General features: G+C 38.6%; 1 protein-coding gene across 1 annotated transcript in view; it reads right to left on the reverse strand.

Moving 5' to 3' along the window:
• The window catches only part of FREM1 (FRAS1 related extracellular matrix 1), a 137,104-nt gene that overhangs the window by 74,378 nt on the left and 47,954 nt on the right, over positions 1-14,772 (reverse strand). Inside the window, exons 15-18 of the mRNA XM_049635133.1 lie at positions 14,295-14,547; positions 8,916-9,110; positions 7,633-7,818; positions 676-872 (exon numbers count right to left, since the gene is read on the reverse strand). Of these exons, the coding sequence (XP_049491090.1) occupies positions 676-872; positions 7,633-7,818; positions 8,916-9,110; positions 14,295-14,547 (831 nt within the window). The remainder of the gene's footprint in view (positions 1-675; positions 873-7,632; positions 7,819-8,915; positions 9,111-14,294; positions 14,548-14,772) is intronic.

Below are 14,772 nucleotides of genomic sequence, written 5' to 3' on the forward strand. Positions count from 1 at the left end.
TTATAGTTTTTTCATTTCATATACCTTTATAAATAGTTATATAAAAAGATGCCTTAATATATGTGAATTAAGAGTCCTTGTCATTACAGTATTAGTTAAGAGGACATGCTATGGAAATCAAACTGCCTGGGTGCAAATTTCCCATGTACCACTCCTTATGCCACTTATTTCTAAGCCCTGGGATCTTGGGCCACTAAGCTAACCTCTTTATGCCTCATTTTTTCAGTTACTCAATAGCAATAACAATAGCATCACCCTAAAAGCCTACTGTGAGTATTCAATATGAACACATGTAAAGGACTTGAAATAGTACCTACAACCCAGTAAGAACTCCATCTAACATATATATATATGTGTATATATGTATGTATATATATATACACATATATATAAAATATTATATATTATATATTATATCATATATAATATATATGCAACTGTAATCGCATCGATGCAATTCTGTATGTTAGCAATTATTACTATCATCACCATCATTATTATTAGACCCATGTTTTTCAAGTAATTGCATTATATAATCTAGTTAGTGTTCTCCCCATTTCTAGTCAACTTAATGTATTAAGGACACCTGGACCGATGTAAATGAGCTAGGTGAAAATAAAATCAGAAAATGATTTAAAAAAAAAAAGAAATGGAAAATTCTGGTATCTTTCTTACAGTAATATTCTGCACTACAAAGTCAGGAGCTTCATCATTTGTGGGGTTGATTATAACGTGAAACGGTATCTCCAAGGAGCGTCGCTTCCCATCTGTGACATACACCATGAACTGGTCAGCCGTCGGTTCCACCCTCAGATGTCTGGATTGCACATAGTTAATGTGTAAAGCCTTCATGTCTTTCCACTGGAACGAAGCTAGAGCATACCAACACGGAGCAGGTAAATTAGAAAAACTTTTTTTTTTCCCCAAGCTACTGATCCTTAATCCTTAACACAATAGCTTATTTCAAAGAAAAGCAAATAAGAGATCATTGCAGTTGACCCAAGAATCAGCTATCGGGGGCTGCTGTAATATCTGTCAGCCATCAACAAAAAACAGATATCCATAAATCATAAGGAAGGATTAAAATCTGCATGGAGAACAGAAAGATGATAACTGCTAACCAGGATGTGTAGGGACTTCATGACTATTCTTTATATGGTTAGAATGAACGTTAAGAGAGACCTTCCCTTGATTAAAACCACTGCTCCTATAAACAGTTCTTATTATGCTTGGATAAGAAAAAGACTATCTCGGGGTGCTGGGTGGCTCAGTTGATTAAGCCTCTGACTTTAGCTTGGGTCATGGTCTCATGGTTCATGAGCTTGAGCCCCGCTTTGGGTGAGCTTGAGCCCTGCATCAGGTAAACTCGAGCCCCGTATTGGGTGAGCTCAAGCCCCATTTCAGGATTCTCTCTCCTTTCCTGTCGCTGTTCCTCATGGGATTCTCTCTCTCTGTAATGCTCTATGTTGAGCATTAAGTCACAGGCCAAATGCGTACCTTTAGGGCAATAAATCTTTTTCCCCTAGCTTTATTGAGATATAATTGACATACAACGCCATAAGTTTAAGTTTTCCCATGTGATGATTTGGTACACACATACGTTGTAAAATGTTACCACAATAATGTTTGTTAACACATCATTCACTTCATGTGATTACCATTTTGTTGTTACAGTGAGAACATTACGCTTTACTCTCAAATCAACTTTCAAGCATACGATACAGTATTAACTAGAGTCACCATGCTATACCTTAGATCCCTGGAAATTATTCATTTTATAACTGAAAGTTTGCACCCTTCAACCAACATCTCTCCACTTGTCCCACCCTCCAGCCCCTAGTAACCACTATTCTACTCTGTTTCTATGAGTACAACTATTTCAGATTCCACATATAAGTGAGATCATATGGTATTTGTCTTTCTCTAATGTATTTCACTTAACATAATGCTCTCAAAGTCCATATATATATATATATATATATATATATATATATATATATATATATATATGTATATATATATATATATTTTGCAAATGGCAGGATTTCCTTCTTGTTGTGGTTGAATAATATTCTATCATGTATTTGTATCACATTTGCTTTATCCATTCATCCATCAACGGACATGTAGGTCGTTACCATGTGTTGGGCTATTGTCAATAATGGCACAATGAACATCAGAATACAGACATCTCTTTGATATCCTGTTTTCATTCATTTGAATATATACCTAGAAGCAGAATTACTGGATCATATGACACTTCTATTTTTAATTTTGTGAAGAATCTCCACAGTAGCTATACCAACTTACATTCCCACCAACAATGCCCAAAGGGTTACCTTTTCTCCACATCCTCACCAGCATTTGTTATCTCTTGTCTTTTTGATAAGAGCTATTCTAACAGGGGGGAAGTGATACCTCATTGTGGTTTAGACTGGAATTTCCCTAGTGATGGGTGATGTCGAGCACTTTTCATGTGCCTATTGGCCATTTGTATGTCTTCTTTGGAGAACTATCTATTCAAGCCTTCTGTCCATTTTTAAATCAGATTGTTTGGGCTTCTTTGCTGCTGAGTTATATCAGTGAGTCCTTTACACATTTTAGATATTGATCCCTTATCAGATATATGGTTTATAAATATTTCCTTCCATCCTGCAGGTTGTCTTTCCATTTTGTTGACTGCTTCTTCTGCAGAAGCTTTTTAGTTTGATGTAGTCTTACTTTCTTGATTTTTGCATTTGTTGCCTTTGCTTTTGGTGTCAAATCCAAAAAACCACTGCCAAGATCAATGTTAAGAGTTTACCACCTATGTTTCCTTCTAGGAGCTTTATGATTTAAGGTTTTACATCCAAGTATTTAATCTATTTTGAGTTTTTTGTTTTTTGTTGTTGTTTGTTTGTTTGTTGCATGGCATAAGACAGTGGTTCATTTTCATTCTTTTCCATGAGGCTGTCCAGTTTTCCCAACACCATTTATTGTCCTTTTCTCAGTGTATATTCTTGGCTCCTTTGTCATAAATTAAATGACCACATATGCATGGACTTACTTCTTCAAAAAAATTTTTTTTATATTTATTCATTTTTGAGAGAGAGAGAGAACACAAGCAGGGGAGGGGAAGAGAAAGAGGGAGATACAGAATCCAAAGCAGGCTCCAGGCTCTGAACTGTCAGCACAGAGCCCAACACAGGGCTCAAACCCATGAACCATGAGATCATGACTTGAGCCGAGGTTGGATGCCTAACCAACTAAGCCACCCAGGCGCCCCTGCATGGACTTGCTTCTGAGCTCTTTCATTCTGTTCTACTGATCTATATGCCTATTTTTATGCCATATTGTTTTAACACCATAGCATTTTGATTATTATAGCTTTGCAATATACTTTTAAATTAGAGAACATAATGCATCCAGCTTTATTCTTTCTCAAGATTGCTTTCGGAATTCAAGGTCTTTTGTGCTCCCATAGAAATTTTAGGATTGTTTGTTCTGTCTCTGTGAAAAATGCCATTTAAATTTTGATAGTGATTGCCTTCAAAGTTATAGATGGCTTTGGGTAGTACCAACATTTTAATAACATTAACACTTTTGATCCATGAATATATCTTTCCATTTGCTTATGTATTTTTCAATTTCTTCCATCAAGACATCAATTCTATGTCTTATAGTTTTTGGTATATAAATTTTTCACTTCCTTGTTTGATTTTACTCTTAAGTATTTCATTGTTTTCAATTCTATTGTGAATGAAATTGTTTGCTTTTTCAATAGTTCATCATTAGTATATAGAAATACAACTGATTTTTTAATGTTGTTTTTGTATCCTAAAACTTGACTTATTTTGTTGACTTGTTCTAATAGTTTTTTGGTGAAATCTTTTTTTTTAATTTTTTCAAGTTTAATTATTCATTTTTGAAAGAGACAGACAGACAGAGAGCCCCCATGCAAGAGTAGGGGAGAGGCAGAAGGAGAGACAGAGAGAGAGAATCCCAAGCAGGCTCCACACTGTCAATGCAGAGCCCGTCAGAGGGCTTGAAACGATTAACTGTGAGATCATGACATGAGCTGAAATCCACTGAGCTACCCAGGCACCCCTTAGTAAAATCTTGAGAAATTTCTACATGTAATATCACATAATCTGCAAAAAGAGACAATTTTACTTCTTCCTTCTTACTTGGATACCTTTTATTTCCTTTTCTTGTCTCATTATCCTAGCTAGGACTTTCAGTACTATGTTGACTAAGAATGATAAGAGTGGGCATACTTGTTTTTGTCCTCATCTTGGAAGCAATGCTTTTAACCGTTTAGAGTATGCTGCCACTTGTGAATTTGTCATATATGACCTTTATTACATTGGGGTATATACCTTCTATACCAAATTTGTTGATAGTTTTTATCATAAATATTGTTGAATTTTGTCAAATGCTTTTTCTGTATCTATAGAGATGATCATAGACTTTTAGTCTATCAATTTGGTGTATCACATTTATTGATTTACATATGCTGACCATCCTTGCATCCCAGGTAGAATTCCCACTTGATCACGGTGTCCGATCCTTTTAATGTACCATTGAATTCAGTTTGTTAATATTTTCTGATGAATTTTTGCATCTACATTCTTCAGGGATTGGTCTATGGTTTTCTTACAGTATCCTTACCTGGCTTTGGTATCAGGGTAATGCTGGTCTTATAAAATGAGTTGGGGAGTTTTTCCTCATATTCAATGTTTTGCAAGAGTGCGGGAAGAAATAGTGTTAATTCTTCTTTAAAAGTTTGATAGAACCTGCAAAAACATCTGGTCCTGGTCTTTTCTTTCTCAGGAGGTTTTGGATTACTGATTAAATCTCCTTACTTATTATAGGTCTATTCAGGGTTTCTAGTTCGTCATGACTGAGATTTGGTAAGTTGCATGTTTCTAGGAATTTATCCATTTCTCTCAGATTGTCTAATTTGTGGATGTATGGTTGTTCCTAGCAGCCTCTTCTGATCCTCTGTATAACTGTGGTATCAGTTGTAATATCTCTTCTTTCATTTCAAATTTTGAGTCCTCTCTTTTTCAGGGCAAGTCTAGGTAAAGATTTGCCAATTTTGTTTATCTTTTTAAAAGACCATATCCTAGTTTCATTAATGTATTGTTTCTAGTGTTTTTCTGGTCTCGATTTCATTTATTTCTACTATCTCCTTCTATCTCCTTCTTTGCTATCTCCTTCTTTTTGCTAATTGGGCTTCTTTTATTTTTTTAATTTTTTTTTTTTAATATTTATTTATTTTTGAGACAGAGAGACAGAGCATGAACGGGGGAGGGGCAGAGAGAGAGGGAGACACAGAATCGGAAGCAGGCTCCAGGCTCTGGGCCATCAGCCCAGAGCCTGACTCGGGGCTCGAACTCACGGACCGCGAGATCGTGACCTGAGCCGAAGTCGGACGCTCAACCGACTGAGCCACCCAGGCGCCCCTTGCTAATTGGGCTTCTTTTGTTCTTGTTTTTCTAGTTCCATGAGTTATAAAGTTATGTTGTTTATTTGAGATAATGTTTTAATGTAGGCCCTATCACTATAAATTTTCTTCTTTGCACTGCTTTCGCTGCATCTCATATATTCTGGTACGTTGTGTTTCCATTGTTGTTTGTTTCAAGATTTTTTAAATTTCTTTTTCTTCCAGTTGTATTGAAAATAATTGACATACATCACTGTATAAATTTAAGGTGTAGAGCACGATGGTTTGATTTACATATATTGTGAAATGATTACCTCAATAGGTTCAGCTAACATTCATCTCTTCATATAGATACAGTTTTAACAGAAAGAAAGAAAAAGGGGCACCTGGCTGGCTCAGTTGGTAGAGTATGAGACTCTTGATCTTGGGGTTGTAAGTTCGAGCCCCACTTGGGGTGTAGAGATTACTTAAAAATAAAATCCTTAAAAAAGAGAGAGAAAAGAAAGGAAAAAAATATTCCTTGTGATGAGAAATCCTAGGATTTTTTACTTTTACTTTTTCTGAAGGTTATTTATGTATTTATTTTGAGACAGACAGAAAGAGCACAAATGGGGGAGGGGCAGAGAGAGAGAGGGAGGGAGAGAGAGAAAAAAAAATCCCAAGCAGGTTCAATCAGTGCTCAGAGCCCGTCATGGGGCTTGAGCTCACAAAACCGTAAGATCACAAGCTGAGTTGCAATCAGGAGTCAGATGTGTAACTGACCGAGCCACACAGACACCCCAGGATTTTTTTTAAAATTTCATCCTTGAACCATTGGTTGTTCGGGAGTGTCTTAATTTACACTTATTTGTGAATTTTCTAGTTTTCCTCCTGTTACTGATTTAAATTTCATACCATTGTGGTCAGAAAAGATACTTGGTATGACTTCAGTCTTTCAAAGTTGTCTAAGAGTTGTTTTGTGACACATCGGGTGATAGAATATACTGTGTATGTCTACTGGGTTCATTTGCTCTAATGTACAGTTTAAGTCCACTGTGTCCTTGTTGATTTTTCATCCAGGTGATCTATCCATTGTTGAAAGTGGGGGACTTCAGTACCCAAGTATTCTTATTGTATTGTCATTACTTCCTTCAGATCTGTTAGTATTTGCTCAGTATATTTAGGTGCTCCAACGTTGTATGCATATAAATTTATAATTGTTCTATTCTCCTGATGAATTTACCCTATTATCATTTTACAGTGACCTTCTTTGTCTCTTGCTACAATTTGGATTTAAAGTCTATTTTATCTGTTGTAAGTACCCTTGCTGTCTTTTGGTTTCCATTTGCATGGGATATCTTTGTTCATCCCTTCATTTTGAGCCTATATGTGTCCTTGAAGCTGAACTTAGCCTCTTGCAAGCGGCATGTATTGGGTCTTATTTTTTTTCTATCCATTCAGCCACTCTATTAATGTTTTTGTTTTCGTTGTTATTGTCTGAAATACAAGAGCTATTTAAATATCTGAGATACGGGGCGCCTGGGTGGCTCGGTCGGTTAAGCGTCCGACTTCGGCTCAGGTCATGATCTCATGGTCCGTGGGTTCGAGCCCCACGTCGGGCTCTGTGCTGACAGCTCAGAGCCTGGAGCCTGTTTCAGATTCTGTGTCTCCCTCTCTCTGTGACCCTCCCCCGTTCATGCTCTGTCTCTCTCTGTCTCCAAAATAAATAAACGTTAAAAAAAAAATACTTAAATATCTGAGATACATTCCGTTTTCAAAATTAAAGTCCTCACCTTCAACATCTCAGGCTCACTCTCTCTCTCTGTTACACCCATGATACGTGTCCTGATCTTTTCTGCCATTGTCTTTTAAAAGTGCTAAAAGGTTAGGAGAATGAGACCTGTGAGCTCCACCAGATTTATGATATCACAGTATTCTGGGTTGCTATGAAGGTCTTTTAAAACATTCCTTCTTCAGTATTTATTCTTATAGTTTTCCTATGTGACATTTCCACTTACTTTGAAGTAAACTCCCATACATAAGGAAATTCAAAACAGAAAATTAAGATAAAAACAATAATTTTCAAAAATATCAGCTATAATAATAATTCCTTGAACGTATACAGTGCTCTGAACAATGTTGAAGTCCTTACGCAGTCGTTAAGCATGATTTGGCGAGTCAGATACATAGACATAGGCAAGTGACTGCACGAAGCCATGACTTACCTATGCTTATGCCCATATTGCTTTTTTCAAAACCTGCAGAAGGAAGAGTGTTTTCAAGGTAGCCGAACTGGGGAAGAGAAACCAAAACAACTTCCAAGTCATCCACTGCAGTGTCGGGGTCAGTGGCGGACAAATGGTTAATGGTAATGGCTGCTGAGAAACCCTCATCTACAACGAACATGGTACCTGCATACAAATAATAACACAATTATGACTTAGTGTGAAATCCCCTAATCAGAATAGTGAAGACAAAAGGGAGTGATTGTAATTCCAATTCAGAGAAGCCTCCCATGTGCAAATACGCTTCCATGGGAGATGTTCATTTCCTCTGGCATAATTTCTCCTTACAGTGAAAATATTCAGGGGTAATGGGTGGAATTTAATTTGACTTATGGAATTATATTTTTTTTCTTGTACAAGCAAGCCAGACAATAATGGAAAGACAGCAGAAATACTAAATGCTCTAGTACAGCCCTTTAGTCATTCTCAAGGAACTCTGATTTCCCTTGTGTGTCTATAGAAGTGACAAATGAAAATAAGAATTGCCAAACTGTTTTAATGATAAGCCACTAAATGTAGTTTATGTACTCTTCAAGATCAGTTGGTACCTCTGTTTGTCAGAGCGTTAATTGCCTGCAAGCTATTATGAATTACTCATAACGAACATTTTTTCCATGCCTTGGTGCTTAATTATTCTGCAGGGATAAAGCTTCCTTTCCAGAACATTGCTTGGGAGATAGTTTGCAAATTACAATAACATCCATACATATGCTCGTATTTTTTTTCTAAGCAACAGAACATATACATAATGTCTATGAAGTGATGACTTTCTAAAAAGCAAATAAGGTTAAATGTATATAAATGGTCTCTCTGGTATTTTCATTCTGTTCTAATAGAAATTATTATGGAGAAAATAAATTACTCTCTCTCCAGCAGACAAATGATATTTCCCCATGTGAAATAAAGCCAGAATATTTGAGGATTCCAATGTTGTCCTGATCCCATAACACACACACACACACACACACACACACACACACACACTCACAAACATACTTGCACTCTCTCTCCACACAGAATTACCTAAATTTTGAAACAAATAAATTCCTTTGCCCTGCAATCTTTTATACGCTTTGAGTTTTCCACAGATTTGCATTGAGGCAATTATCATAGGCAATTCTGTAGTTTATTTTAACTATAATTCAAGTGCATAGTATTTCACTAAACCACAGTTATGACACTAGGTGAGATGTTAGAACTTTAATAGAAGAAAACATTGTCACCTATTGCAATTGAAGGTGATTGGTTGTCCACTGGGTGTACTGTGATGTTGAGGTCATACACTGGAAAGGACTCATGAACAGGAACAGATGGATGAGGCCCATTGTAGCAACAGCCATTCACATAAGGACCAGCTTCTCCATCCGAAACCACCAATGTAATGGTATCATAACAAGGCACCAGGCCAATCTCACCACCTGGAAAACACACCGTCGCTGAAACCTGACTTTGTAAAAAACACAGAATACTAAGATGAAATCGACCTACACCTCTTCCACAAGCATAGAATGGCAAAGAAAGGAGTTTATGTGGCTACAATATAAAACCCAATTTTATCACTAGGAAATTAAATAGTCGTGAAAATAATGGAAAAATGCTTGCCCATCTGTTGCCTCTAGTGAAATCTCTGCCAGCCCTCTATCACCATATGGAGGGGCAAAAAGGGGCTCACAAGGGTCTGACCGTTCACAAAGGAACATGGGAGAGGCACAAAGCTTGACTAGGGAAGGTTTCATTCTTCCTTCATAAGTGTTTAGCGATAGGACCCACCTCAGGGAGAGTAGAAGGCACCCCCGTCCTTCCAAGTGCATTGTCTTCCCATTTAGATTAACTACCTTAAGTGAACACACATCACCCACACCGCAGTTATGAGAAACAGAAGCTGGGAAGGCGAAATAGAAAGATAATCCACATTTTTGTCGTTTTAGTATTTTCCCCATTATATAATAGCCAAGGTATTAACAAAATAGCAACGTGACATGGCATAGAAATGGCATTTATTTTTGTTTCCCTTTTACTCTTTAGGGCTTATGCTCATGGGATTTAAAATGGCCCCAACGTGGGGCACCTGGGTGTCTCAGTTGATTAAGCATCTGACTCTGGATTTTGGCTCAGGTCATGATCTCATGGTCATGGGCACTGGGCGTGGAGCCTGCTTAAGAGTCTCTCTTTCCCTCTCCTTCTGCCCCTCCCCTGCTCACGTGTGTGCATGCTCTCTCTCTCTCAATAAAAAATTAATAAAAATTGAAAGGTGAACAAAATGGCCCCCAACGTAAGCAGTGGGAGAAAGAAGGAAAAAAACGTCAGGATTTGATAGTTTATCAGTAAACCAGCCAATGTGCTCTTGGGTTACTAACTAACAGCACGAAGATAGAAGCACTCACTATCCAGGGGACAGAAAAGTTCTGCAGAAGTGCTTTTGGTAATTCTCATGCTTCACACTGAAAGTGCCATGAGGGACGCAAACGTTGGAAGTTTTAATGAGACCGGCACACAAAAGATCAGGGACATCGTCTATTTTCACAAGACACATTGGTCAAATTTACACAATACTGTGCTTGGCATTATTCTACCTGATTAAAATAATGAAAGGAAAATCAAGAGATGATATTATTGAGCCACCAAATGATTAAAGGATGAGACAGCTAGGCTTAGAAGAAAAAACAGAGTTGAAGTTGAGAGAATTAGAATTAAATAATCAGCTTTAACTTTAGAAGCGGCAAAAATTAAGATGCCTCTCATATATTCATATTTATAAAAACATAAATGGGCATAAAGCTTATTTATTCTTCATTCACTTGATAAATATATATTTAGTGGCTCGTATCTGATAATTAGTAGGCTGGGTGCTCCAGCAGAGAATCAGGCAGACATTTGGAAAATGTCAGGCAGTTCAAAAGAATGTCAAATGTCAAAAGACCTTTTATGGGTCAGGCACTGACAGAATCTAATGGTAGAGGAAGAAATGTAGTTGGGTTAGACTATCATTGATGTGTATATGTATTAAGAGGAACCATATGAAATCGCCACTATTAAGTCCAATTAAATGGAAAATTCACGTATCTCAGCCTGAATATGTATGGGGGGCTGAGAGACAAGAAGATGAAAGTATTGGCTGACAGTAGCATGGGGGCAAGGCACACATGGCAAGGAAAGTCAGGGAAGTTTTTCCAGATGGCTCTGCTGGCTTTATACCACGCATTAAATGATAATTACTTTACCAGGCAGATGAGGCAAAGAATTGAGATGGGGGAATGAGAACCTGCAGGAAGAGAAGTGGAAAAAATCGTTCTAGGAAGAGTAGAAAGCTTAAAAAAAAAAAAAAAAGGAAACATGGTACCTTCCATAACTGTAATTTCGATATAGTGGAAGCTTAGGTACATTTACAGAAAAGCTGAAAAAGCAGGCTGAGAATCGAGGCACAAAAAAGGCTACAACATGGATGGACAAGTCTCTACTTTGAATGGAGTACAGTCTAAGGACAGGATGTATACTTCAAACTGTTAACTGTGGCATTATTCAAAAAAACATTTTAAGTCCGTTTATTCATTTTGAGAAAGAGAGAAATATGCACAAGTGAGGGAGAGGCAGAGAGAAGGAGAGACAGAATCCCAAGAAGGCTCTCTACCACCAGCACAGAACCCCATGCAGGGCTTGAACTCACAAACCATGACCTGAGCAGAGATCAAGAGCCGGATGCTTAACTGACTGCACCACCCAGGCAGCCCTAAAAAAATTTTTTTAAAGACTTCATGTTTGATGTTGGGAGAATAGTAAATTAATCATGTAATTTTACATCATAAGATATTCAATTACTAAGACTTGCATTTACAATAACTTTATAACATTTAATAAATATTTTAATAAACATGTTAGCTGATAAGCTCAATGAAAAATGTAATCGATAAAACTACACACACATGATTGCAACTATGTTAAAAATTATGATTGGAAAAAAGAAAACAAAGTACTGAAATGTTAACAGTGATCATCTCTGAGAGGTAAAGAGCAGATTTTTCAAAACTTCATTATGCTTTTCCATACTTTCCAAGTTTTTTGAAATGAGCATGTAGTATTATTTTTATACTCATGGAGAACAAATAATATTGATGACAAGATTATCTTCAGGTGGCCTTTATAATCAACATATAGAGGCAAGCACAGAACACAGAAATTTCAGGTCCTGTAGCCTTTCCCACGCAGTGCTAAATTACTACCAGTTGAATAATTGGCTGAACATTACAAAGAAACATCATTCAAATAATCAACCATCTTTTGAATTGGCAGTATTTCTCCTAATTTAGTAACATAACCCCAATACAACAACAAAAAACATCTATCTTTAGTAATGTGCCTAGTGTCCTAGCAGGTCTCATGAAAAAAAATTAGTTCACAGTCCCTTACGTGGCCATCATACCGGAAGAGATTTATAAATACGTAAACTGTTGTTCAGCACTTAGAGCAAGGCACTGGCAGAGAAGACAGATTCATAGCACCCCTCATTTATGTATGCATGAGCCTGCCATAAATGTTAAAATTACATGAAACTCAATAGATGTTGGGCTTTGGCCCCTTTTCTGCCCATCTATATGAGATCTATTGGGGAAATCAAAATGAAGCACCTACCTGTGGACTCTTGAGAGACATCGAACATGTGGACTATGTTCCCCAGGACAAGGATACGACCAGTGAAACCCTTCCCAAGACTAAACACACTTAAGAAGATAAGGAGAGGAGTGCCCAGGTAGCTCAGTCTGTTAAGCACCTGACTCTGGTTCAGGTCATGATCTCATGGTTTGTGGGTTTGAGCCCTGTGTCGGGCTCCGTGCTGACAGCTCAGAGCCTGGAGCTTGCTTTGGATTCTGTGTCTCCCTCTATCTCTGCCTTTCCCCTGCTTGTACTCTGTCTCTCTCTCTCTCTCTCTCTCTCTCGCTTTCCCAAAGATAAATGAACATTAAAAAAAGAAGAAGATAAGGAGATACCATTTTTTAAAAAGATGTCTGGGGGCTCCTGGATGGCGAAGCATCTGATTTTGGCTCATGTCATGATCTCACGGTTCAGGAGTTCGAGCCCCTCATCAGACTCTGTGCTGGCAACTCAGAGCCTGGAGCCTGCTTCGGATTCTGTCTCCCTCTCTCTCTGCCTCTGCCCTGCTCACGCCCTGTCTCTCTCTCTCTCCCCAGAATAAATAAAACATTAAAATTTTTTAAAAAATATTATTTCACAATATTCCCCCACTTCCAAATTAATCCTTACCTATCTCAATCCCCCCACCCCAAGTTCCCACTCCCACGCGTTGCTTGTATTCCCCATGTTCTTTCAAATAAGAGAATGATCTGAATCCTGATACCTCTTATTCCCTCCACCACTCACCTGGCCTTATCTACCCATCATGCTTCCCCATGGAATCCACAGATGAGAGGGGCGTATGGATGAGTACACATGAAATTGTAGCAGAGTGCGATAAAAGGTAACCAGAGGAAATATGCAGTATTATTACTGAGGAGGTGCCCTCAACCCAGAGATCAGAAGACATGTTAGGGGCAACGACTAATGAGGTACCGGTATGTGACACTATCATCTTTGCACGTGAGTGGGTCTGTCTATCTATTTAAATCAAAAGTCCTTCACAGCTGAGTCTGGATTTTACTCCTTTGTAGCCCAAAATGCCTAGCACCATGCCTTGCAGATAGCAGCCACTGAATTCCTAGTTTCTCCATTTGAACATTGTACATGAGGAACAAATGCTACCTGGGTAACAATATAATGTGATGCCGGAAATGAAACCACGAGGCTAATAAACAAGCGTTTATCGCATCGCTAATTTGGGTCCATCACTCTGTAGTGCTGTGGGTGTCACACAAGGCGTAAGAAATCACCTTGGCTTTTCAGGAACTCAAAAGGCAGACAAGTTACTTCTTAGGAGCTAGCTGGTGATCGAGTAAACTTTTAAAATTAATAATATAATTTTCTTAGGGAGCTTCCTTCAGGCATTTCTGTTATGATTTATGGGTCCCAAAGATGTGATGGTCAAATAAAATCTTCTACAGATGGACCAAAGAGGGAATGCGGACAACCCCAGGGTGAATTGAAGGTCTGTTGGAAGCATCAAGAACAAAGCAGCAATAATACAGGCTCCTCCTCCACTCTTTGAAATTGATCATATAACTGAGATCAGAAATCCTTCTAAATATGGTGACTCTACTTTAAAAAAAAAAAAAGGGATACGAGCTGCTCTCACTGCTGCTTCTTTTTAAATTTCTTTTTTAACGTTTATTCATTTTTGAGAGACAGAGCATGAGCAGGGAAAGGGCAGAGAGAGAGAGACCCAGAATCCGAAGCAGGCTCCAGGCTCCGAGCTGTCAGCACAGAGTCCAACACGGGGCTAGAACTCACGAACTGTGAGATCACGACCTGACCCGAAGTCGGACGCTCAACCGACTGAGCCACCCAGGCGCACCTGCTTCTGCTGCTGCTTCTTTTTTAATGAGAGCAAGCACGGAGACTATAAGGCTATCAGAGCCCCTGGCAAGGAGTGGCATTAAGACTCCGTTCAGTTGTTGCATCCCCCCAGTCACACTGGTCACCGTGCGGTCACTCACCCGTGTGTTTGTATGTCACAGCCCCCGAGATGACATCTCCCTGAGAGAACTGATCCACTGCGACTCCAGCTTTCCTCACCAGCCCGTGCTGAGGTGCTCGGGCGATCACAAACATCAGTCTCGAGTCATCACCGTCCACATCAGTAGCAGAAATGTGTTCAGAGGTGATGACCACCTCTTCGCCTTCTGAGCAATGCATCATGGGGATGAGGTCAGCCTTGAGGAGTGGTGGCTCATCATTTACAGGGAATACCTAGGGGGAAACAACGCACGTTTTCAAGAAAAAGGCGGCAATGACAAATTGCCCAGCCGGCAAACCATAGCTCACAGTCGGAATGACAGGCATTTTCGATCTTTCAGACACACGAAACAATAGCCATGGAATTTGGCCAAGCAGCCTGTGTCTTTTCCCCATATGAACCATCTTGCAAGAAATGGCCAACATGGGAGACATTTTAGGTAGGAATGGAAGAGTATG

Source organism: Panthera uncia, chromosome D4 (genome assembly GCF_023721935.1).
Source record: "Panthera uncia isolate 11264 chromosome D4, Puncia_PCG_1.0, whole genome shotgun sequence".
NCBI classification, from domain to species: domain Eukaryota; kingdom Metazoa; phylum Chordata; class Mammalia; order Carnivora; family Felidae; genus Panthera; species Panthera uncia.